The sequence below is a fragment of the Paroedura picta genome, chromosome 2 (genome assembly GCF_049243985.1).
Source record: "Paroedura picta isolate Pp20150507F chromosome 2, Ppicta_v3.0, whole genome shotgun sequence".
Lineage (NCBI taxonomy): Eukaryota > Metazoa > Chordata > Lepidosauria > Squamata > Gekkonidae > Paroedura > Paroedura picta.
Window position 1 is genome coordinate 86562774 of NC_135370.1, and position 24647 is coordinate 86587420.

The window sequence follows — 24647 nt, forward strand, 5'->3', positions numbered from 1 at the left end:
CAGATGAAAAGAATTGCCATCTGGTTAATTTCATGTCTGTGAACCCTAGTTTCATGAATAGATTTTAAGCATGCATACCTTTGAATGAATCAAAAACATGACCTTGAGCATTTCTCCCCCTTCCTCAATATAATTATTTATAATTAATAGTTATTAATAACATAATTGCAGTCCTAATCAGCTGTGCCCTCTCAAGCCCATTGACTTCAATGGACTTTAAAAGATGTAATTTTGTTTATAAAGACACTATATGTATGAGGATGGGAAGTGTTAAAACTGTTTCCACACTAAAGGTTTCACTGCAAGCTACAGGCTAGAGTTTAAGCCGGGGCAGGTTGACCCACCTCTTCCTGCTCCCACATGGGGGAGCATTTGGCCCGCTGCACTTCATCCACCCTGAATTTGTGCTCCCATATGGAAGCCAGGGCAGCAAAGTCCCCAGTGAGGAAACAGTCATAAAGTCACAATTGACTTATAGTGACCCCAGCAAGGAGTTTTCAAGGCAAGTGAGAAGCAGGGGTGGCTTGCCCATTGCCTTCCTCTACGGAGTCTTACTTGGAGGTCTCCTGTCCAAGTTACCAACCCTGCATAGGATCCAAGATCAGATGAGCTATACTTTGGTATGTTTATATTTTATAACCATGAATTCTAAGACTTTATCTTATTTATAACAACGTCACTTGAGAACAGCATTAATTTAAACTCTGTCTTAAACCAGTTAGGCCTCATCTAGACCCAGAGAGGTTTAAACAATGCACAATGACTTAAATAAATATCTGAGGGCTGTTTTTACATGTTCTTATTTATTTATATTTGATTTTATATGCTGCCCCTCTCCGAATGGCCTCGGGGGCTTACATCAATGAATAAAACCATATAGCATTAACATTTAAAAACATTACAACCAACTCATCCTAACTCCAGTGCCCTGAACATCTGACCATTAAGATGTCCAATTACTGGCCAGGCATATAATGGAGGCTAATGGGGCATTAGGCTGGGGACTACATTGAGTGATGATGGTATTCCCCAGGCCTTCTTACAAGCCCTATGGAACTTAGGGGCTCGCACTTCGATGGCACCTCATTCCACCAAGTTGGAGACAGGGCCTGGCTCTGGTTGAGGCCAAGCACACTGCTCTGGGATTGGGGATCACAAGCTGGTTGGAATTGACTGAATGGAGAGCCTTTCAGGGGACGTATTTGGAGAGCGCTCTCCATTCAGTCAATTCCAACCAGCTCACCACAGCACTAAGAAAGCTGTTCTGACCAAGCAGTAATATCAGGGCTCTCTGAGCCTCACCTACCTCACAGGGTGTCTGTTGTGGGGAGAGGAAAGGGAAGGCGACTGTAAGCCGCTTTGAGAATCCTTTGGATAGAGAAAAGCATATAAGTACCAACGCTTCTTCCTCTATTGAGGACATTATGTTAATCCCTATTATGGCCACCAGGCTGCTCCCTGGTTACTTTGGATGTATATTCATGATGGGTTAGATCCCACAATCCCACATCAGGAAGACTGAACACTCATCGGTCTTCCCTTCTTCCCCTGCTTTTGAGCCGCTGCTTCCAATCATAGACAAGTTTATTTCTAGGACTGTGGGTGATGCTGATGGTGTGGGGGAACTGCAGTGGGAAAGGGGAAGGCAATAAAATTGCACTCTCCCCTCATTTGTGTGAAGGAGGATGAAAGGAGCAACTTTGCCCCCTTCTCTGTCATCCAGCACATCCTCCCAATCCATATGGCTATTGTTCCAACAGATCCTACAGTCCCAGAAATAAACTTTCCCAGGATTGGAAATGGCTTCTGGGGGGTGGGAAATGCTGGGAAGATTGGGGATCCTTGCATAGACCTCACATTGGCCTTGCACTAAATCCAAGCCTACGGCTATATTTCCTAATGTTACTTAACTACTTACAAATTATATCTGTTCTGTTCCGTTTGAAAATGCAAGTACCTGAATTTCTAACCCATGAAAAACATCTAGGGCTATATGGCTGTCCTTGGATTGTGTACCCTGGATAAGATTAATGTATGTAGAGATTATATTTATTTTCATCAGTTAAGGAGAAAGCAAACAGGCAATCACACAATGAAGGTATCTAATCTAGAAATATATTTGCACTACACAGTTGTACAAATATATTTTGTGTGAGCATGGGTGTACTAGCATTATACTCAAAACAGCAAATGCTATAATACATTGCTTCGGGTTCTTGAGCTAACTACATAACCAAAAAGCTGTGGAAAATTATGCATATTTGTGTGGTATTTTTAAACTGAAAATTCATAAAATAAAACAACTGTTTAAAAAAGTCCACCTGCATGTGTCATAGCTAATTCACTTCTATGATAAACTACAAGCCTTGGTGACTCTAAGTACCAGTTAGACTTGTGAAATGCTATGCAAACAGAAGGGGGGGGGTTATGTTCCTTTTGAGTGTCCATTGGTTTAGCGCCAGAGGAGTGTGTCTGTGAACAGAAGAATTAACTTTTGTGGAAGATAACATTCTCACTTCCCCCTCCTGCTGCAGCCCCAGATGCCCCTCAAAGTGCTGCTGGACCTGGCATTTTTGGGAGGCATTTTAGGCTGTAGTAAGAGGGGAGAAAGTTATGCTCCAGAGGTGGAAATCCTTTTGTTAGTGGAAACACTGCACCGGATCCAAGCCTTTGTGTTGCAGGCCGTTGAGGGATGGAGTGGGAAAAGAAATATTGATGCAAGGAGAGCTGAAATAAGTCCGCCTTCAGAGGCAATCAGGTTCAGCATTGCAATAAGGATAACTTCTCCCCCATCCTTTGAACTGGCATTGTCTGGGCCCTTGCTTCAATGCAAAAACACACAACAACATATCACAGGATTTATAGTCTTACTGGGCCTTAGTTTAAGGACTTAACTGCACGATACACTTGTTTATGCATTGTTTTCTCATTCATCACTTTGATCAGAGTCACACCTCAGCTCCAAGAATGTAGCTGTAAAAAAACTTAAAAACTGATTTTTCTGATGATGGTAGAGGAGGGGTCTCCTGCTGTCTCTCCCCAGCCATTTTGCTGACCCTAGAGAACCCCCCATTGGTAAATTAGTCATTGTAACTGCACAGGGAGTCGTCAAGCACTCCCAGATCCGAAATTATACAAATGATCAAACAGTGAAACCAGAGACAACTCATAATCAACGTATCATGTAGTTTAGCCCTGAAGTATGTTGAAACCCAAATTCGTTGTGCATGCTTTCAGTTATTCTGTATAATAGCTGGTCAACAACTGAAACCCTAATATAATGTTCTGCTTCTTTCATTTCCAGTAATGTACATGAGGTACATGCATTAGGTCAAGAATGAAACTGATTGCCAAAGATGCTGTTTTTAGCTCAGAGAGGCCAATATCAGATTCAAATTACACTGTACAGGTGAAAAGCCGCATTACATAAGGAAAGCTAACACCATTCTAGTAATTTTGATGATTTCACAGTGTACAGCTTTATTGGATGCCTATTCTTATGTAACATGTTCAACATTTCACTTATATGGAAATCTACAGCTGCTGGCTTACTGGGGGCCACTTTGCATCCATAGGGCTCAGGGGGTTCCGACATGGTGGGAGGCTACACGGCTGCCACAACAGGCTCCAACAAGCTTGTGGCAGTTTTCTTTTCCAGGCTTTGCTGGTAGAGAGGATCTTCCATCTTTGTGAACAGCCAGTTGTTGGCCACATTTTGGATTCTTCCAGTGGGGCTGGCTGGGGGCAGGCTTAGCAAAGCACACTTGCTGCCTGGACCCACTTCTGGGCTTATTTAAATGCCCAAGCCTCCTGGGTACTGCCTGATTCGCCATGTGGACATTCCCACCCTCCCTCCCCTTTTCAGAATGTTTATATTGGTTACGTGGTTTATTTGTCGCAGCTTATGGCAGTTTTTGCCATTGGGCCAAAACTATTTTGGGGAGGCTGCGCCTGTGTGCTCCCTTATAGAGTCTTGGGGGCCAATGCCTTTAGCAGCATGTCCAGGTCAAGGGCAGTAACTTTATTCTACTCCCTGGTGGCATGTGTTCCACACAAGGGTGTGTGTCTCCATGGGACCAGCTTCATGTCACTCCTGTCTTCCCCAGCATGCAGACCAGCATGTGGTTCATCAGCTGACAAGCAGGCCACTTGATGTCAGGAACGTCCCGTATGCTGTGCTAAATGCTCTGAATGCTGTAATCAATCAAGCTGTGGCTTGTTGGTTTTTTTTTTTCAATTATCAATTGTGTGTATTTTATTCCTTCCTTGTTTGGTGTTCACGGTGCCCTTAGGAATACAAGTGAATTTGTGATTGAAGTAATGTAACATCAACACTTAACACTATGTTAGGATATTCTGTCACTGATCAAAACCCGGTCCTTTTTCCTCATGGCTCTGGCTCTATGGAATGGGCTCCCTCAAGAGGTGAGAGGGGCCCTCTCCTTGGTGGTCTTCAGGGAGTGCTGCAGGGCCTACCTGTTTGCCTGGGCTTTTAGGGAATCTGAATTGGCAGGCACTTTTGAAGGGAGGAAAGGGAGCAGGAAATTTGAGGTTGCTATTTTATTTTTGGTTTAAACTGAAAATGTTTCTAACTATTGCCATTAGCCAACTTGAACCATGAGGAAAGGTGGTATATAAATGTTTTAAATAAATAGATAAATAAATAGATAAATATACGTATTTGTACTAATAGCTATAATGATATTTCTTTCTTTCAGTTTTGACCAAACCCCCAGATGTGACCCTCATTCCACCAGTGAGGACAACTCTAGCTGTCAAGGGTAAGCTGTACAGACATCAAGATACAAGTACAATTTTGTTAATATCAACTGGACCACCAATAATGTTTCATTGAACAGGACAGAAGGCTGTAAGCTGAAACGTTAGATCTGATGCTTTTATCAGTGACTGGAACGAGTTCATGGAAGCTGATTTTCCCCACTTCCCTTTTTCCAGCAGCCACCTGAGGATCTCAAAGAGCTCATGCCAAGATGTATATGGGGTGGCTTCCAAACTTTGTATGGGTTGTTTTCTCTGATACGTTCCTATCCAGGAATTAATACCACAGAGACCGATCATGCACGTGGCTGATGTACACAGCCCTGTGATGGCTTGGCCGAGAGGGGGTGGTCCTATAAATCCAACTAAAAAAATAATATGTCCTGGGACTCAGGGATTGCAAAAAGAAGGGGTGTTTAAATAGAATCCTTGGTCTTCCAGGAGTGCAGCAAGTTCAGCTTTGTAGTTTATTTGACTCATGTAAAGAAGGAGAGGGAGGGATTGTGACCAGTGCCCCATTTGAGTTGTTTTTAGGAAAGATTGCTCACTCCCCAGCAGGTAATGCAGGTTGGGTTGTCTGCTCCAGGTGGGAAATACCTGGAGATTTTTTTTGGGGGGGGGGGGTGCCTGAGCAGCCATTTTCTCCAGAGGAACTGAACTCTATCACTTGGAGATCAGTTGTGATTCCAGTAGATCTCTAGCCTCCTCCTAAATGTGTGGGATTGCTGGATAAGGGAAATGCACTAACAATCCTTTCCATGAAGTCCTTCTTTGAACAGAGGCAGGCAGCCTTCAGCCCAAAGCTCAAAGGGGTCATTTGTAATTGCATGACTTACTTTTATGTGTACCACATGTCATCTTTTTATTATTTTTTATAAAATAAAATGCCAGTGACCTCAAAAGCTGAAATATGAGGGGGAGATCGGAAAACAAGACAGCCATTAATAAGCAGAGACAAAAACGGGTGATTTAAAGAGGAATTAAAATGTTGTAGGCATATTTCATTGCATTTTAAAACTTCTGTGCTTCTTGAATGGGTGCATATGCATACAATGCATATATGAATAGGTACAGGACTTTTAAGAGAATCTAACTGTGTTTTTGGATCCACAGCTGGAAATCCTGCTCACAATGGGCAAGTGTGTAGCACTTGGGGCAACTTCCACTTCAAGACCTTTGATGGGGACATCTATCATTTCCCTGGAGTTTGCAACTATGTCTTTGCTTCCCACTGCAAATCCTCCTATGAAGACTTCAACATCCAAATAAGGCGCACTGTGGCTCAGAATTCCACCTTTATTAGCCGTGTTGTCATGAAACTTGATGGCGCAGTCGTAGAATTGACACAGAGCACTGTTATTGTCAATGGAAAACCGTAGGTTGAATAACTTTATCATCAGCCTCATTTCTCTTTTTGTACCGCTACACATTTCAATTGCAAGTGTGGGGGAGTGGCGGGGGAGAGGGGGCAATCAGTAAAATTTCCTCCAAATTGGAACTCTGCTTTGTGCTGTTTGAGCTTGCGGCTTCCTTTAGCTACCAGCCCCTTTCTGTGTTTCTGGACTGAATTGTCTGGGCCATTTTCTTCCATATAAAGAAGAAATTGGTTTTCAAAGAGGAGATGTTTGGGTGTGGGGCCACATGATTGACAGCTCAGTGAGCCCACAGCAACTGTATGGAAGTTTCTAATGAGACTTTTAATTGTTTTAATTTAATGAGGATATTAAATTCCTGTTCTAAACTGTTCTAAACTCTGGGGAGTTATGAAAGTGAGGAAATGTGTAGGTTTTTGGCATATTCACAAACCTATGGGCTTTCCCATTCTATTGTTGATAATTCTTATGTCTGTGCCTAGACCGATTCAATTAAATCTCAGTATCCCAAAATATTATTATATTCCTGTCCCATAGTGATTTCCTTGGGAACTTTTGCACCTGTCTTTCTGAAATTTTGCAGGGTTGGCTCTGGATGTCCTGGGATTTGGAGGATAGTTGTATGGAAAATGAAATAATCAAAGACCTTTATTGACATAAGAAAATGAAATAGTTATAACTTATGTAAGAGAATACTGTTTATGGATATTTTCAGGGAACTTGCCATCCTCTATAAGGTTCAAGCAACTTTGCAATAAAACCCATGGCACGACTAGCAAAATCCTTTTAAAATGATTGAATTTAACTGCCCTAGAATAAAAATCCAATTGGATGAAATTTAGCATATAGTGTATAGAGGAATGGGAAGGTGACTGTAAGCCGCTTTGAGCCTCCTTTGGGTAGGGAAAAGCGGCATATAAGAACCAGCTCTTCTTCTTCTTCTTCTTATGAAGGGGAGTGATTTTTGGAGTGATTCAATGAAAGATTCTGTCCTTAAAAATCTGTATTGGATATCTGTGAATGATGAACTTTTCATTTGTCATCTCAAATTTACACTACAATCTGTTTTATTTCTAGAGTTGCACTGCCTTATACCTTTTCAGGGATCCTGATTGAAAAAAGCAATAGCTATCTGCAAGTCAAAGCCAAATTAGGTCTGATGTTATTGTGGAACCAAGAAGATAACCTTCTGGTAAGAAAAAAAAATACGCATCTTGTAAGGGACTTACAGTATGATAGAGAAAAGTGATTTGTTTTATTGTACTTATATTTGCTTGTTTTGTGAAAACTATAGTATACAATTGTGTGACACAATTACCTGACAGTATGAACCAATCAGTGTTTGAATATTAAATTCCTTCTGTTGTCTCCTTGGTTATTTGGATCACAAGCTTGGTTTGATCACTATATTTGGTCAGTGAGTCATCCTGTGATAATTTAAAGATCAAAAGGAATTAATATCCTAATAGCAACATTTAGAAAGCCGCTCAATTTACTAGCTATGGAATTGACTGTAAATTTTTGTTTCCTGTCATATAAGAAAATATATATCCAAACCCAAAGTTTGCAGTAATCTGGAATTTCATTTATAATAATACATTGAATGTTCATTATAATTGCATCTTACTTTCTCTATCCTATTTTAGATAGAACTAAATGAGAAATATGCTAATCAGACTTGTGGCCTTTGTGGAGACTTCAATGGTATCCCAATATACAATGAATTCATTGCTAATGGTAAGCAACTTATATAACAAACACTTCTTCTTTGTATTGCTTTTAAAAGTTGGATAGTAATCATTGTAGAATGGTACAGTTTATTTTGACATCATTATTATGCAAGATTTTTGATTGACAGCCATACAGTTGCTGTATAGCGTTTTAAAAGGATGAGAGCTAATATACTGAAATGTTTTATGAATGTTTCTGTATTCCATTAAAAAAAATCAATCATGTAGCAAATCTATGCACTTTTAAAATTTGTGTTTTTAGTGCGTAGGAGCCTGATACCTTTGAGCAAAGGTTATGCCAGGCAAGGGGAGCAGAAGCTTATATTCCAAAGCAACCAGACATGGAGGATCTCCATGGGGCTACAAAGGACAAGTTAAGCTAGACTCTCTCTCACAGGCCACCATTACCCTGTGGTCCTTGTGTTATGGCAGGATAGACCATGGTAAACAACAGTTCCGGATATACTTCATGAGTGTTTAATGAGGATGTGTCTGTCCCTCAGCATGTCATCTTTGGTCTACTGTTCTTGCCCAACTAAAGAAAAACTTTGATAGCTGTTTCAAAGGATCATTGACTGACTGAGCCAGGAAGACAGTTTTGTTGGGATTACTAATGATAATTACTGAGGACAGGCCTTCCTCTCTGTTATCCTGATAGGGCATTTCCAGTAAATCTGAAACAGCTATATCAGTTACATTTGTCAATATATGAAATGTGTTATTGTATAGACTTGAGGCAAGAACTTTTGTAAATAAACAGACATTAGCATGGAGGTAGAAGGGCAGAGGCACTGTGGTCTTTAAGAGGAATTAGTAACATATGGCACCCAAACTATTCTTTAGAGAATAGAAGCAATCCCTCCTCCCCTCCCAAGAATGGCAAAAAAAAGTAGCAGCTGATCTTATTCAACTTCAGTCTAAGTTCACTTTCTTCTTATCTTTGTTCTTTCATCTGATCCTGCTCTATGCAGCAATATTTGGGCAATTCTTCTGAAAATATACTATGCCATATTTATTGTAGGCATCAAGCTGAATCCTGTGCAGTTCGGAAACTTGCAAAAGATGGATGGACCCACAGAAGAATGCCAAGATCCTGTCCCTTCAGCCCCACAGAATTGCACTCATGAGTTTGTAAGGATTTCTGTTTTTCCATCTTAATTTAAAGTTTAACCTTATCATTCCTTCACATTTAATTCATGGATTGCAAAAGAAAATAAAGAGAATGGAATCTCAGAAATAAGGGCAAAAGTAAATTTGAAAAACAACTGAGTAGTTAACCAATGCTCTATAAAGTTCATTGTTTTAACACTGAATTTTCCCTCCCTTTTCAGAGTACCATCTGCCAGACTATATTGACTGGTGAAGCCTTCACAGGTTGCAATGCACTGATTGATGCCCAAAGTTATATTGACACTTGTATTCAAGATCTGTGCAGTTGTGATTCATCTATGATTGACTTCTGCGTTTGTAACAACTTTGCTGAATATTCCCGGCAGTGTGCCCACTCTGGTGGGCAGCCCCTTGAATGGAGAACTCAGGATCTATGTGGTAAGGAACTGAGGTGGATTTTCAGCTCGCTGTTGTATGGAAAACTGTCAAGGGCCAAAACCTAAACCAACCACTGTTAGAATTCTGTTTGCCATCTCCACATCAAGATCTTACACCTCTTCCATTATTTCTGCTTTCAGCAAAGCCATGTCCTTTCAACATGCAGCACCGGGAATGTGGATCACCCTGCTCCGATACTTGCACAAATCCAGAAAGGTCCCAGCTCTGTGAAGAACATTGTACCGATGGCTGCTTCTGTCCCCCAGGTTAGTCAACAGCCATATTCATTGGTTGTATTTGCATTTATTAAATAGATCACAGCATCTCTATAGTATTAAGAAAATAGCAAGCAGCTTGTGGACCCAAGGGCTAACAAGGTGGGAGGGGAGAAGAAATACCATTACACCTGTGTTTGAATGAAACAAGACACAGCTTTATAGGATGCAGTGCAAGAGCACTGGCACAGTTGGCACCCGATGAATCGATCCATGAATCGATCCACCTGCCAAGAGGTAACCCAGAGTGGTGAACCCAGAGTGGAATGTGCATTCCAGCCACATGGTTTCCTCATCACCAACTGGACATACTGCTTAGTGCTCTGCCTCAAAACCCCTTAAGGGAGTCCCCAACCTGGAGGGGGCAGGCTCCTTCTCCTCCCAAAATGATCCATGCCAATACCAACTGGCCCAAAGCTGTGGCAATTACAAGACACCCATGAAATAAACCCATTACAACCAAAAGCAAGGAAAAGGGAAAGGTGATATGGAAGAAGAAAAAAAACACAGCAACCAGAGGGGTCAAAGCCCATGTGCTGCCTTATATAAGGAAAGGAAGGGATGACCTGCATCCTATGATGCCAAACACCTACTCCGCTCTCCCCTTCTGCATAGACAGTGAACATGAGAATGATTGGACAGGCAGAAGCCCATTCTAGAGCTACCAGTCTCCAAAGAGCCACTAGGCCAGCAGTGACCAGCCAGAGTCTTCTCCTTCATTCTACTCCCCAAGCCCTGGGTCATAAAGGTGGCAGATACGTAAATCTGCACCATGGCTTCCTCTGTTACTGTCTTAAACAGATTCAGGCAGGTTACTGTGTTGCTCTGAAGCAGCATAACAATTGTCCAGTGGCACCTTTAAGACCAAGTGTCTGAGCATGTGTGCATGCATACAAAAGCTTTTACCTTGAATAACTTTTTGGTGGTCTTAAAGGAACCTCTGGTCTTAAAGGAACTCATCTGGACTCAAACTTTAGTCTTCAATAGAGTGAATCATGTGCCTTTCTGTTCATCCTCTGCTGATTAAAAAAGCTTATGTTCTCACTGATTGTGTCACCTGTCAGGCCTTTGCCCTGGCCTTACAAGGAAATAATGGCTCTAGTGAAGTCACAGAAAAGGACAACCAAAGGAGCCAAACTAATTGCAGCACTATGACGGCTTTAGGATAAGTAGCTTTTGAAAGGATTTGATGGATTCATAAAGGATGCACTAGTTGGTGCATGAAGCCCGACACAGCTCTTGTACTCAAAGTCTATACATTTCTGTCTACTAGATATATTCCATTCCATGGTCAGTCATAAATACATCTCCGAGTTCAGGTAGTATTATTCTCAGGTAAATATGCACAGGTTTCCTGTCTGAAGTAGGCATTAGAGAAGGGCTGTCAGCATCTTACCTTACTTATAAGAATGCTCTGGGGTAGACTGAAGGTTTAACTGAACATCCTGCTTCTAGCATCCTATTGAAGGTCCTCTGGGCAGGTGAAGGGTGATGGAGGAGCTTAACATGTGAATTGGAGAAATATGTGTGCACACAAAAGCTCATACCCAGAATTAAACTTTGTTGGTCTTAAAGGTGTTGCTAGACTCAAACTTTGTCCTGTCATTCTTTTAGGCACTGTATACGATGACATTAACAACTCAGGTTGCATCCCTGTTGAGAACTGTCACTGCACTTACAATGGGGATACTTATGCTCCTGGAGCTGCTTTTGCATCCCAGTGTACTTCATGGTAAGCAGACCACTCATCTCTGATGATGTTAGCCGTTCAGTCGAGTCCGACTCTTGGCAATCCTATGGCTCAACCACCGCCATGAATTCCAATCTTGCACCACTTCTTTTCACTCATCGCTACTAGCCTGTTGAAAAAGGAATGTTTTATTTTGTGTGTCTTATTTAATGGGATGAATGGCTAAGAATGTAACTGCTAAAGAGGAAGAGGTCAAGTTTATTAAGGCACTTCTGTAGAGCTTCACTGCTTTAGCCCGATAATGATGGAATGGTTCCATTTTGAGAAATAAAAATGAACCGGTGCCACATCTGAAGAGCTATGTAAAAGGAAAGCCAGCATGGTGTAGTCTTAAAGAGTGGTGGCTGCTAATCTGGTGAACCGGGTTTGACTCCCCACTGCTCACATGCAGCCAGCTGGGTAACCTTGGACCAGTCACAGTTTTCACAGAGCAGTTCGCTTAGAGCTCTTTCATCCTCACTTACCTCACAGGAATTCTGCTGTGGGGAGAGGAAGGGAATGGTGATGGTAAGCCGCTTTGGGACTGCTTTGGATATTGAAAAGTAGGTTATAAAAAAACAGCTCTTCTTCTTTTACCACATGCCTCCTGTGTATACTTTCTGAACACATTAATTTAAGCTGATGTGCCCTTTATGACATTTAGATTTATTGATATCATGGCCATAAATTCAAAAATGCAGATTGGAAATGAAGAGGCAGTGGCCCTTCCACTGGAAAGTCCCAACATTTCCTTGGCCTATGGCAGGGAAGAGACCTCCATGTGAATTGAGTATGCACTCCAGAACATGTCACAAAATACTCTGCCATATACTGGGCTCCCATGGCAAACCTGTAGAGGATCCTTGGCAGTTGTTGATATGAAAGTATTTCCTAAAGGTAGAAAGTTTGAGAAACACTGCGGTGAATTATTGCTTATAGGCAGCCACTATTGAATACTAAAACGAGAACTAGTCAAGACTCAGTTGCTGCAAAAATAGATAGCAAATGTTGAAGTCAATTATAGTTGGTTGACAAACATGGATACCCAATATGCAGAGAAGATTCCAACATTCAGAGAATCTCTAGAGATAAATAGTTCATCAAGGAAAGTAACTGGAGAGCCAGTAGATTTCAGCTCTAAAAGAAAGACCACTGTATGTTCCTCTGTGCACATGTGTCATTTGAATACACAAAATCAGCTCTTCTTTTGTTTGTTTTCCCCCTCAGTAAATGTACTGGAGGCCAGTGGACCTGTGTGGACCTTTCATGCCCTGGAGTATGCTCTATTGAAGGAGGATCACACATTGCAACATTTGATGAGAAACAGTATTCCTTCTTTGGTGACTGTAGCTATGTCTTTACTAAGGTAAGCAAACTGGACTCTCAAATCCAGGGAGGTTTTGAAGGGGGAAGATCTGCATACAATATACTCAAAGAGATGCCAGGGACTTCAAAATTGTTGATTCGAACTGCAAAGCCAAATGTAGTTTAATTAAGGCCACATTAAAACAATTTTTGTACACATTGTAAATGGAATGCAATAGAACGGATTCACTTAAAAAATATTCAGTAGCCTGTTAAATTAGTTCCATAATAAAGTATACAACTGACAATCTTCAGGGATTTCTGCTGTTTGACTCTTGTGTAAGAATGACAGGGCTGCTCATGCATCACCACCCATTTTTATTTCCATTAAAAATAACATTGTATATTGAGAGATATAGTGACTAGTGGGCTCAAGTCTTTTTGGACTTTCCTTTCCCCCTAGACCACACTGCTTTTAGTGTATCTATAGATTGAATACAAAGATCATTCATTCTCCTTCATGAATCTACCTGTATGAGCCTCAGAGGAGGGCGGTATACAAATGTAATAAAATAAATAAATAAAATCTTCTGTTATTCTGTCTGCATTTTGGTGACAAATTAGAATCAGTGCAGTGTTCATCTTTGGATATGCACGTACTATAATGGCAACACCATCACTTTTTGTAGGTGATGGCGACACTTTAAAAGAAGAGAGAATGTTGAGGAGGGGGAAAAGACTCCATTTAAGGTTGCCAGCCTCCAGTATACAAGATCTCTAAGTTTTTGCAAGAATTCAGAAACTGCAGTTAACAAAAAATTCAACAGCTTGTCTTATAACTGGGACAACTATCATATCAGTTTTTTCTTGATTGCGCTAACTATGAACAGGCACAATTCAAGCATAATTCAGAGGGCCATTTTTAACCTTTATAATCCCTATTGACAACACTTAGCTTAAATTTTAGATTCAATTTTAGAGCATTTCACTCCTAGCGAGCAATCCAATTCACTGAAATTATGAAAGCAGGGTCTGCTCTGAGCACCAGCTTCCCACTAGCTAGAATTGCAAGCAAAGTATGGGGCCTTTGCAGTGATGGTTCCCACTCTGTCGAAGATAAACTCAACATAGCATGTCCTTTGGAGACAACCTAAATCTCATTTGCACAAACAAGCTTTTAAGGTGACCAGATTTTAACATTGGTAAAGTGGGACACCATTGACCGGGGGGGGGGGGGTTCTTGATTAAAAATTTGATCTATATGGAGCAACAAAATTTTTCATAAAACACAAAAATAGTATTGTAATATATATATTTTTACTTGTAACATAAGTACAATTTACCAGGTGCCCCCAGATGTCCCTCCAAAAGTGGGACAATCTGGTCACTTTGATCTCTCATGGGAACTGGCCTTTTGTTAGGCTGCAATGTTTTGTTCTTAGATTCAAGTGGGTAGTTGTCTCGATCTGAAGAATCCAGTGGCACCTTTAAGACCCACAAAGCTCATATGTTGAATAAAACTTTGTGGGTCTTAAAGGTGCCACTGAATCTAAATATGTTTTGTTCTTGTTAATAACTGTACCTCATACCGAGTCAGATCAAAATGTTCTGCAAATGTTGCAGCATTTATCTGACACAAGGACCTTTCTGCTGGAGCACAGAGCCTTCCAAAGGTGAAATGTGCCTCTTCCACCTGATCAAGGCTTTTTGCATCATACCAGAAGACTCCTGGGGTCTAAGGAAGACTCCACAGTTAGTGGAAAGGAATCTTTGAGAGCCAGCATGGTATAGTGCAGGGGTAGTCAAACTGCGGTCCTCCAGATGTCCATGGACAACAATTCCCAGAAGCCCCTGCCAGCATTCGCTGGCAGGGGCTTCTGGGAATTGTAGTCCATGGACATCTGGAGGGCCGTAGTTTGACTACCTCTGGTATAGTGGTTAAGAGTGATGGACTCTGATCTGGAGAATTGGGTTAAATTCACCACTTCTCCATGTCCAGCCAGATGGGTGACCTTCAGCTGGGTCACAGTTCTCTTACAGCTATTCTCAAAAATCAGTTCTATTAGAGCTCTCTCAACCCCCACCCCCACCTCATAGGGTGTCTGTTTTGGGGAGGGGAAGGGAAGGAAATTGTAAGCTGTTTTGGTGCTCCTTCAGGTAGTGAAAAACAGGGTATAAGAAAACAGCTCTTCTTCTCCTCTTCTTTGGATCCAACCCCTTCTCATACTTGACTTTTTCTTAACTGTTGGAACCTATCCTGATTTCATGAAGAAAGGTGGGATATAATTGTTTCAAAATAAATAATCTGACTAGCTCCAAAACAATGTGATAAGGTCCAGGCAATGCAAGCTTTGGTATAAGATTCAGGCAATGAAAGCTACTAATGCCCTATTCCTTCCTTTTCAGTTGTGTGATAGCAATGCCTTCACTGTTCTGGTAGAAATCAGAAAGTGTGGTCTCACAGACACAGAGACATGCTTGAAAGGTGTAGCAATCAGCATCGATGGAGGTCACACCGTAAGTAGAAAAAACAGGAATCCAAATGTATGTTTTGAATGTAGATTGCACATGGACAAGACAGCTATTGTTTCTTCCTGCAAACTATATTCTAAAAACGTAGTCACAGTTTTTTCCTGATCTTCTGGTTTCTGTTTACGTTCTTAACAACAATACTCAAAACCTACAGCAAAAAAAAAAAAGGCTGGCTGGCTGGCTGGCTGGTTACAATCAAATGATATTCTCTCTCTCTCTCCCCACTGCTAGGTAATTGTGATCAAATCTACTGGGGTTGTTTACGAGAATATGATCCCTACCCAGCTGCCCCTCTCAGCATGTAAGTTCCACTTTTGGGGATAACCTGTGGCAAATTCTTTGAATTTGCAGGCTTTTATTGTAGCATTCAAAGGCTAAATTTGATTTACAGAGGTGTTTGATATTTACCATGACTCGTGTACTTTGCCAAAGTCCATTTTATTTAATACCTGATGGATGATATTCATTACAGATGATTACTCTGTTCAGTGTGCACCAAGATGCATATTTAAGAAAGCATCCCTATAGGAGGTGCACTCAGTCCAAGCTCAGGGTCTTTTGTGCATTGAAATGTACTAAGGTTATTTATTTATTATCATATGGCATGGGTGTAATATAGCCAGGAGATCAGAGGATTGTCTGGCAGCCAAGCAAGAGATGTTTGGAAGTGGTTTGCCATTTATTGCCTCTGTGTCATGTCCCCTAGTGTTCCTTGAAGGAACTATCCTTGCAGGTCTCCTATCCAAATACTAGCCAGGATTGGCCCTGATTAGCTTCTGAAGAGATCAGGTTTGCTTGGACATGTGCAGGTAAATTTTACATGTGCAGAAATTAGATGTACATATTAAAAGTCTTATACAAGTAAGCAACTGTTGGGTCAGAAATAGGTTTTATGTTGTAATCCCATCTTTTATACTATTTGAAAGATAATGTCCAATCCAAATTTGACTTCCATAGAATTCTTTGACTTAGAACCAAATTCCCAGTACTCATGGTACTATATTTACACTAATAAAATAGCCCGTTGTAATTTAAAATACAACAGTGGTTAGCCTTCTCTCCCCCTGCACCAATCAGACCTGCCGAGGCCATGGTGGGCCTTCTTGGAGCAGGGGAGAGTGCTAGCAGAGGTCACGGCCTTCCCTGCCACCCCCACATACCAGCAAGGCCAGGGATCACCTCTCTTCCCTCCCAGGCCCAAGTCCTGGCTGCAGTCCCAGGCCCTCCCTCCTCACAGCTTGCACTTGCTGGCTGCCTTACCTCTCACAGGCAGTTGAGTGGAGCAGGCTGGCAGTGGAGGGGGATGTGGCCGGGGGAAGGACAGCATAACTGATTGGCTGTTCATTGGATGGATGGCAGATCAGGTATGCAATGAGTCCCAATTCCTCCCACCACCCCTGTCCAGCTTTTTTTATAGTACAGATAGCAATTTAAGCATTATTAAAGGAGGTGTTTGTAGTAATTTCCATTACAATGTACTGATGGTAAATGTTGGGTTGGATCTAAAATCCTTTCCCACTAGTGGTGAGTTTTGCTGATTCTACCTTCCACAGCAAACCCCTGCTTTGTACCACATGCTGTTGGGCGGCAGGAGGAAACAGAAAATGGGGAATATATGTTCCATGATAAAAGCTCCATTTGCAATTCTCTGGATACAACTCTTTATGACTAGCAATACTGCAGATTAACATTGTGTAGGATTTGAAATACAACTTCAGTACATTCCTCTTATGGGAAAAGCTCATTTTGGTAGATGCTCACCCATAGAATATGGTTAATAATGTATGTCTGTTACTATCCTCTATAAGAATGCCAAGTATAAGTGAAATTTACTGAATACATCTCCGCTCATTCCTATGTAATAAATGTCACATCAAAATCAATAATTAGTTCATTCTGGATAAGACGTTTTATTCCATTTAAAGCATGGTTAATTGTGTTCTACTTCCCCAGCCAATATCACCATCTTCAAGCCATCATCATTCTTCATCATTGCAAACACAAATTCTGGCATCCAATTAGAGATCCAACTTCTACCCATCATGCAACTCTTTGCACGTGTAGACCCACATCACAAAGGGAAGACATGTGGTGAGTTAATTTGTTATAATGCATAAGGGAATGGTCTACTTATTTTTATAGTGCATGAAGGATTAAAAACCCACCTGATTTTTCTCTCAGGTCTCTGTGGAAACTTCAACAGTATCCAAACTGATGACTTCAAAGCCATCAGTGGGGTGGTAGAAGGAACCTCAGCAGCTTTTGCCAATACCTGGAAAACACAGGCTGATTGCCCGAATGTCAAAAACATATTTGAGAATCCATGTACCCTCAGCATAGAAAACGGTACGTGCATTGCAGAACATATACTGCAGCTTGTCTACAAGAATCAGAATAATTGTCATATCCTTGAAAAGAAATACTTTTAAAAACTTACCATTGGCTTTTAATAAAGAGTAGAAACCTAGAACTTTCAAATATCGATTCTTGTATTATGTATATTTGCTCAAATGAGTAAGGTCATAAAGATGATCAAGATTATCTATCAGCAAGATGGCAAGATTTTTAATAAGACATCTTCGGACCAGGCTTTCTCAACCAGGGTTTCCTGAATGGGTGGGAGTTAATTAATTTTTTTAATTTGTTAAATATTTATTGAGTGATATGACCATATATGGTCATGTCGACCTGTTCCCCCCTCTCCCAAAAATGCCCAATGATGGGCCTGCGAGGGTTGGGAAAGGGAAGGGTCCGGGTAGGCTTGTACACATACAAACAGGACAAGAAACAAATAGAAGGGAAATGCATTCTATTACAGCATAGTGGCAAGATATATACAAGAAAAGACAAACTGAGATAACTTATACAGACTACAGTGTCAATGTGATAGAAATGTTTTCTTCTATAGCCATGCTTTTAAACTAAGTATGATTAATGATGGGGGAAATGGCTGGATTCTGCATTGGGAACAGCTTGGAGTAACTGAATTTTTCATCAGGATTGAATTAGAACATTGGAAATGTATGTTATGACCTATTTTGTACTTCAGTTGCTGTTATATCAACTATTAAACATTCAATCTTGCAAATGTGGAGCTTGTGATTTGAAAATCAGGGAATGACAATACTATTTTTATTGTTATTTTCATTTATAGTCTGCCTTTATTGCTGGTAGATCACAAAATATGATAACTTTGAATCAAACAGCAAAGATACTGTGGGCTGGGATTGAGCACAAACTACCATAGGCAACAAGCTAAGTCAACAAGACAATCAATGTAGGGAAACTTTATACCTACTGGAAGTCACTCCTCAGCTGATCCATTATACCACAGATCTGTTCCCCATACAAGAATGGCCTCCTGGGCAACTGTGTTTTGCATTTTTGGTAAAATGATAAAGGCATGGGGGGGAGTCCCTAATAGTCTCAGGCAGTACATTCCATCATGTGGGAGCCACCACAGAGAATGCAGATGAATGGGTGGTTGCTGATCTTACCTGTTTGCAGAGTGACTCCTTCAGAAGGATTTCCTCAGTTGAGCCAAGCTTGTCCTGGAGGTGCATGAGTCCTGTGCACTTAAGTGCTTTGTAAGTTCTAGCTTGATTCTTTAATTGCTAAGCATCTCAACAGGATGGCATGTTTCACCATCTCATAGGCTGCTGATATGTCTAGTAAAAACAGCAAAAAGGAACAGTCTTTGTCAACGTTTACGCTGACTTCATCTGCTAGGACCATCAGTGCCACCTCAGTCCCAGGCATGAATTATGATAGGTGATTTATCCAGGATCACCTGGAGCTGCTCTGCAACCACTTTTTCTATAGTTTTGCCCAGGAAGGGAGGATTACGGACTTGGCGATAACTGACAACATAATTTTTCTCTAGGGAAGGGTTTTTGCAAAAATAGTTGGTGCAATGTGATCTTTGCAAGCATTTAAGTACCCGAGAAGGGCAAGGGTCAAAGACACAAATGGTGGCCTTCCCAAATCCCAGGTTCCTGTTGGCATCTACTGAAGTGACAAGATCAAAGCAAGGATGTTGAAGGTTACTAGTGACTCAGCTGTATTACAGTCAGTGTTGTATTCAGACCATATTTGAGAGATTTCCTCAGCAAAGAACTTTGCAAAAGTGTTGCAGCTAACTGTCAGATCATGGGCATTTAAAGGCACAGACTTTGGCATCAGCCACTAGCTCGCTGTTTTAAACAGCTGAGCTGGATGCAAATGAGATGCCACAATAGTCACAGAACAGTCGGATTTCTTTGCCGCCATCCTCTCTGCCTCATAGCTCTTCTAATGAACTCTAAACCAGCTTGCTTTTGTGTTTTGTACTCACAGAAAAATACGCTCAGCACTGGTGCGGACTGCTGACGGAGAGCAATGGACCTTTTCAGAAGTGCCATGCCATCGTAAACCCAGCTCTTTACCACACGGTACAGTACAACTCCTATTCCTTTGAAGTGCTAATAAATGTTTTTCAATAACTTGCCAATTGGGATAAGGTGCACAATTTACCTTCTGTCAAGCTTCTAAGTGTCATTATTAATCCCCGTATCATGTAATCCAACATATACATTTCCGCTACTAAATGCAAACATCTCATTTCATGTTTGCCAAAATAACATTTGGGTGCTATGTTTCATATCTCCCTGGAAAGATCCTATGTAGTTTTAAACATACATTTCTGTGTAACCCAGTGTTTTAACATCACCAGTACAGTGCATTTGTAAATATGCCTGCTTTGAGATTATTTATAGATATGGGAACACACTCAGAGGGGAAAACCCCAAGGAGTATCATTGATTTATAACGACTGTTGGGAGCTACATGGACTTGACAGGGGCTGCATGGCTACAGGATTCACCCATACAGCTCCCTTGGGATAAAAGGAATGTATGGTGAGAGGCTGTCACAACCAGCCTTTCCGTATCTCTTGCCAAGCAGTGGCCTATTAAATGGAGGAAGAGGGCTGGGGAAATGATGGCTCTCACAATGACACATCATGGTTCTATTTTACAAAGCATTACAAGGAAAAAGATGGGTGAGATGTATATGAGTGGCAGCCATATGTTACTCATAATATTACTGGCTTCTATATACTTATACAATGAAAGCCAGTTCTTCTCCCCCACATACACAAACACGCACACACACAAAACACACAGAGAAGCATAAAAACAAAGATCAAAATGGAATCGGGCTGTTTCATCAAATAAAAGCTAAACCTTCTATGAATTGTGCATAGGAGGGCTTAAAAGGAAAAGTCAGCGAAGGAGCTGTCTTAGTCCTTCATTAATTTTGTACAGTCCTCCTTTCCCACTGAGGCTGAAGGTAGAGTAATATGGATCGGTCTTCTTTGTGCTCTTAGAACTGCCTGTTTGACACCTGCAACTGTGAGAGAAGCGAGGACTGCATGTGTGCTGCCCTCTCCAGCTACGTCAGAGCCTGTGCTGCCAAAGGAGTCCTTCTGAGTGGATGGAGGACCAACATCTGCAGTAAGTATCAAAAATATGCATAGAAGTTTCTAACTCAGAAAATAAACGTGTTAAAAGAAATTGCAGACCTTTTTCTAAGGTAGTGGAACTTGCTGGTAATTCAGTGGATCTCTTTTGTTTTCTAATGGTTCCAGCAGTTTCCCCCAAGTTTTGCCTTGGAGGGGGGATGGGCTAGGAAGATGAACTGCAGGGTGGGCAGGGGGAAACTGTGGTTCTTGGTCAACCACTAGGCAGCATAAGCCAACAGAATCCCAGTACTGTTACATGAATGAATGAGTAAAGGCTTATTTCTCCCTTTAGTTATAACAAAATAACTTTGTCAGCTCTGGATTAGAGATGAGGGGAAACAGGCACATTTTTAGAGAAGATACTAAGACACATGCATGGCAACATGAATAGTTTTCACAGATGAGACTTAAAGATACATCTGGAAAAAAGGTACTGGTTTGAAAAATAAAATGAAATGCATGGAATGACCTCACTGGATAATGCACACATGGAATTGAACATCTCTTTTCTGAGTTTCATGCAGTTCGAACAACCATTGATGTTAACAGAGAATAAGCATCTATAACCACCCAACAAATGTTTTTGGAATATGTTATACTGGTCACATCCAGTACTTTGTATCCACATAATTCCTTAGGTAAAACATATTAAACATTTTATTTTTCTTCTTTCAAGCCAAATACCAAGTATGTCCCAAAACCCTGGTTTACCGCTATAACATTGATTCGTGCCAACCCACCTGCCGATCTTTGAGTGAGCCTGATGTCACCTGCAATATTAAGTTTACCTCAGTGGATGGCTGCACCTGTGAAGAAGGGACATACATGGATGAAAACGGCAAATGTGTACCTGCTGCTAGCTGCCCTTGTTACTATAAAGGGTCTCCGCTGCCATCTGGAGATGTAATTCATGAAAATGGCATCATGTGGTAAGAGATTATTTGAATGAAACATTGGTGTGAGGTGACAAGAGTAATGAAAATCCCTAAAAAGAATTTATGGAAATTAATCAATGTCAAGGGAAGAGAATGCCTACTACCATTTTCCTGTGTACTTGGGTTTCTCTGGAACTTCTATCTGGCCTCTGCCAAAATTCATTGTATTTCTGCCATACAGCCAGTTTGGTTATGGAGTCCTAAAACCAACAAACTCAATATCTTAAATTAATCTTAATGAATCTTAAACAAAGCAACTAAAAACATTTTAAAAGAAAAGTGGCCTTTGGCCACAAAGTGACACTTCAGTATTTTGGCAGGAGAATGGCAGCCAAGAGGCAAGAAATAAACCCTCTACCATATAACTTTTTAAATTTTGCTGCCAAGTCAAAGCTAACTTACAGCGACCCTATGGGGTTAGAGGTGCTTTGCCAGTGCATGCCTCCCACTCATGATCTTGAACTTCCTTCATAGTCTCCCATCCAAATATTAACCAGGAATGACCCTGCTTAGCTTCTGATATCTGATCAGGCTAGCCTGGCACTTGCCTTAACTTAAAAAAAATCCCTCCCTCTCTGTTACAGCTCTTGCACACAAGGGAAACTTCAGTGCATCGGAGCATTGAAACCACAACCAGGTAAGGCACCATTTCATTATGTGTTTTTATTGCTGCTTTTAAGTGACCTTTATTGTACTAAAATAGTGAAGGCAGCTGTACCAATCAAGTAGGGGAGGTAAAGGTATCCCCTATGCAAGCACCAAGTCACGCCCTCTAGCATTTTCTTGGCAGACTCAATACGGGGTGGTTTGCCAGTGCCTTCCCCAGTCATTACCGTTTTACCCTCCAGCAAGCTGGGTACTCATTTTACCGACCTCGGAAGGATGGAAGGCTGAGACAACCTTGAGCCGGCTGCTGGGATCGAACTCCCAGCCTCATGGTCACAGCTTCAGATAGCATGCCGGCTGCTTTACCACCCTGTGCCACAAGAGGCTACTTGTACTTGTAACTGAGACAAATACAGGGAGGGGTACATGTTATTGGAATCCTCAAAACCTGAGGTTTGGCATAACATCCAGTGTTTTGGTATGTTAAATGGAGATACCGGCGTGTGTTTTTGTACTCACTAACACCTGATAAACACTGAGAATTCATCTACACTTTCTTTCCTTTAGTGTGCAATGCTCCAATGGTCTATTTCGACTGCCTCAATGCCACAGCAGGTGCCATTGGAGCTGAGTGTCAGAAGAGCTGTCAGACACTCGACATGCAATGCGTGAAGGTAAATGTTTTGTAATCCTGTCTTGCTTTAATAACCTGTTTATACACCAGACATACCCTTAGTAGCTGCACTTATCCCCTGATCATCTGAATGTACAGACATGCCAGCATCAGTCTCCAAACAGCATGACCTTCTGTCACCTCGGGCAGATAAGGCAAACTGGAGCCAAGCTGGGAAGTGATGATGTGGTAGTTAAGGGTGATGTTTATACCACTGTTATATCATACCACTGTTTGACTTGATAGATAGCAATTTGTTATACTCTGAGTCATAACATGGACAGAGTACTAGAATGTGCCAAATTACATTCTAGATATTTATGGGATTGTTCTCAAGAAGTATTTGACAACAAAACTCCTCTGAAAATGTACATTTGGAGCAATTTCACCTGCGTTAGGCAGAAAGAATGAACTGGCTAGTATCTCTGTGTGAATTTGTCTATCCAGCATTTAAATAGCTCTTTCACCCTCTGTTATTGTAGTATAGCACAGAGTGTGTTTCTGGCTGCGTGTGCCCCAATGACCTCATCTCAGATGGCAAAGGTGGATGTGTAGCTGTTGAAGACTGTCCTTGTATTCACAATGAAGCCACATATAAAGCAGGGGACACCATCAAGGTTAAATGCAACACCTGGTATGTACAAGCAGATGAGCATCATTTTGATCATCAAGCCTCAGATATGGATCAGATGCACTGCACACATGTAGGAGGAAACATCATAGTTACATGTTTATTTCTGCTTCTATAGCACATGTAAGAACAGAATGTGGGAGTGCACCAATGAACCTTGCCTGGCAACATGTTCAGTTTATGGAGATGGCCATTACATCTCCTTTGATGGTAAACGCTACAGCTTCAGTGGAGACTGTGAATACACACTGGTCCAGGTATGCAGCTTTTTCCTCTAGAAACACTATCATGGCACTAAAAAATCTTAAGAGTAGTTTGTTTATGTTTGTGAACACTAAATAATATTCTTCTTTGCAGGATCATTGTGGTAAAAACAGCACAAAGGCAGGAACTTTCAGGGTCATCACTGAAAACATCCCCTGTGGGACTACTGGGACCACCTGCTCAAAGACCATCAAAGTGTTCTTGGGAGTAAGTAGCTTCACTGAGGATGACTCAGGAAGGGCACCAGTTCCATAGGTCGTGCACACCTGAACTATCTTGGGATGTGTGGCATCAGCTTATAGCAGAAGAAAATCTTGAAGCAAAGCATTAAATAGTTAGATTTAAAAGGTTAAAAACAGACTCTCAGATAGGCTACATAGTTTTATAAACCCAAGAGGGATTAGCTATATTTTTCATTAGCTCCAGCCTCTTCTCCCAACTGTACTGCATGACAACTGGTTTTTAAACTAATGGAAGATTTTGGCATGGAGGTCTGTTTGTCAGAAATTTTACATTTTGACACACTTAGACTTTGTAGCACAAATCTAAGTCGTATTTTGGACCTCAGCCACAAATGTCAAGGAAACAAGTAGCTGTAGAACTTAATAAATAATACAGTAAGAGCTACAAGTTAGACTTTACTGTAAATATACAACACTGTCATTTCAAAAGTTTCATTCAGCATGCCAAGGTTTACCACAGTGGAAACCAACTGTTTTAAGACTTCCAGTATAGACAATGCCAGTGAGACATCTGTTTTCATTTTG

At 41.2% G+C, this 24647-nt stretch overlaps 1 protein-coding gene across 1 annotated transcript in view; it reads left to right on the forward strand.

Annotated features, from left to right (window-relative positions):
* MUC5AC (mucin 5AC, oligomeric mucus/gel-forming) overlaps window positions 1–24647 on the forward strand; it is a 64550-nt gene that overhangs the window by 5771 nt on the left and 34132 nt on the right. Inside the window, exons 3-23 of the mRNA XM_077321447.1 lie at window positions 4719–4781; window positions 5893–6154; window positions 7230–7344; window positions 7799–7889; window positions 8904–9013; window positions 9214–9430; window positions 9571–9696; window positions 11320–11437; window positions 12662–12800; window positions 15146–15256; window positions 15503–15572; window positions 17225–17362; window positions 17453–17617; window positions 19607–19701; window positions 20637–20763; window positions 21448–21700; window positions 22291–22343; window positions 22880–22986; window positions 23468–23619; window positions 23735–23873; window positions 23974–24087. Coding sequence (XP_077177562.1) covers window positions 4719–4781; window positions 5893–6154; window positions 7230–7344; window positions 7799–7889; window positions 8904–9013; window positions 9214–9430; window positions 9571–9696; window positions 11320–11437; window positions 12662–12800; window positions 15146–15256; window positions 15503–15572; window positions 17225–17362; window positions 17453–17617; window positions 19607–19701; window positions 20637–20763; window positions 21448–21700; window positions 22291–22343; window positions 22880–22986; window positions 23468–23619; window positions 23735–23873; window positions 23974–24087 — 2765 coding nt within the window. The remainder of the gene's footprint in view (window positions 1–4718; window positions 4782–5892; window positions 6155–7229; window positions 7345–7798; window positions 7890–8903; window positions 9014–9213; window positions 9431–9570; window positions 9697–11319; window positions 11438–12661; window positions 12801–15145; window positions 15257–15502; window positions 15573–17224; window positions 17363–17452; window positions 17618–19606; window positions 19702–20636; window positions 20764–21447; window positions 21701–22290; window positions 22344–22879; window positions 22987–23467; window positions 23620–23734; window positions 23874–23973; window positions 24088–24647) is intronic.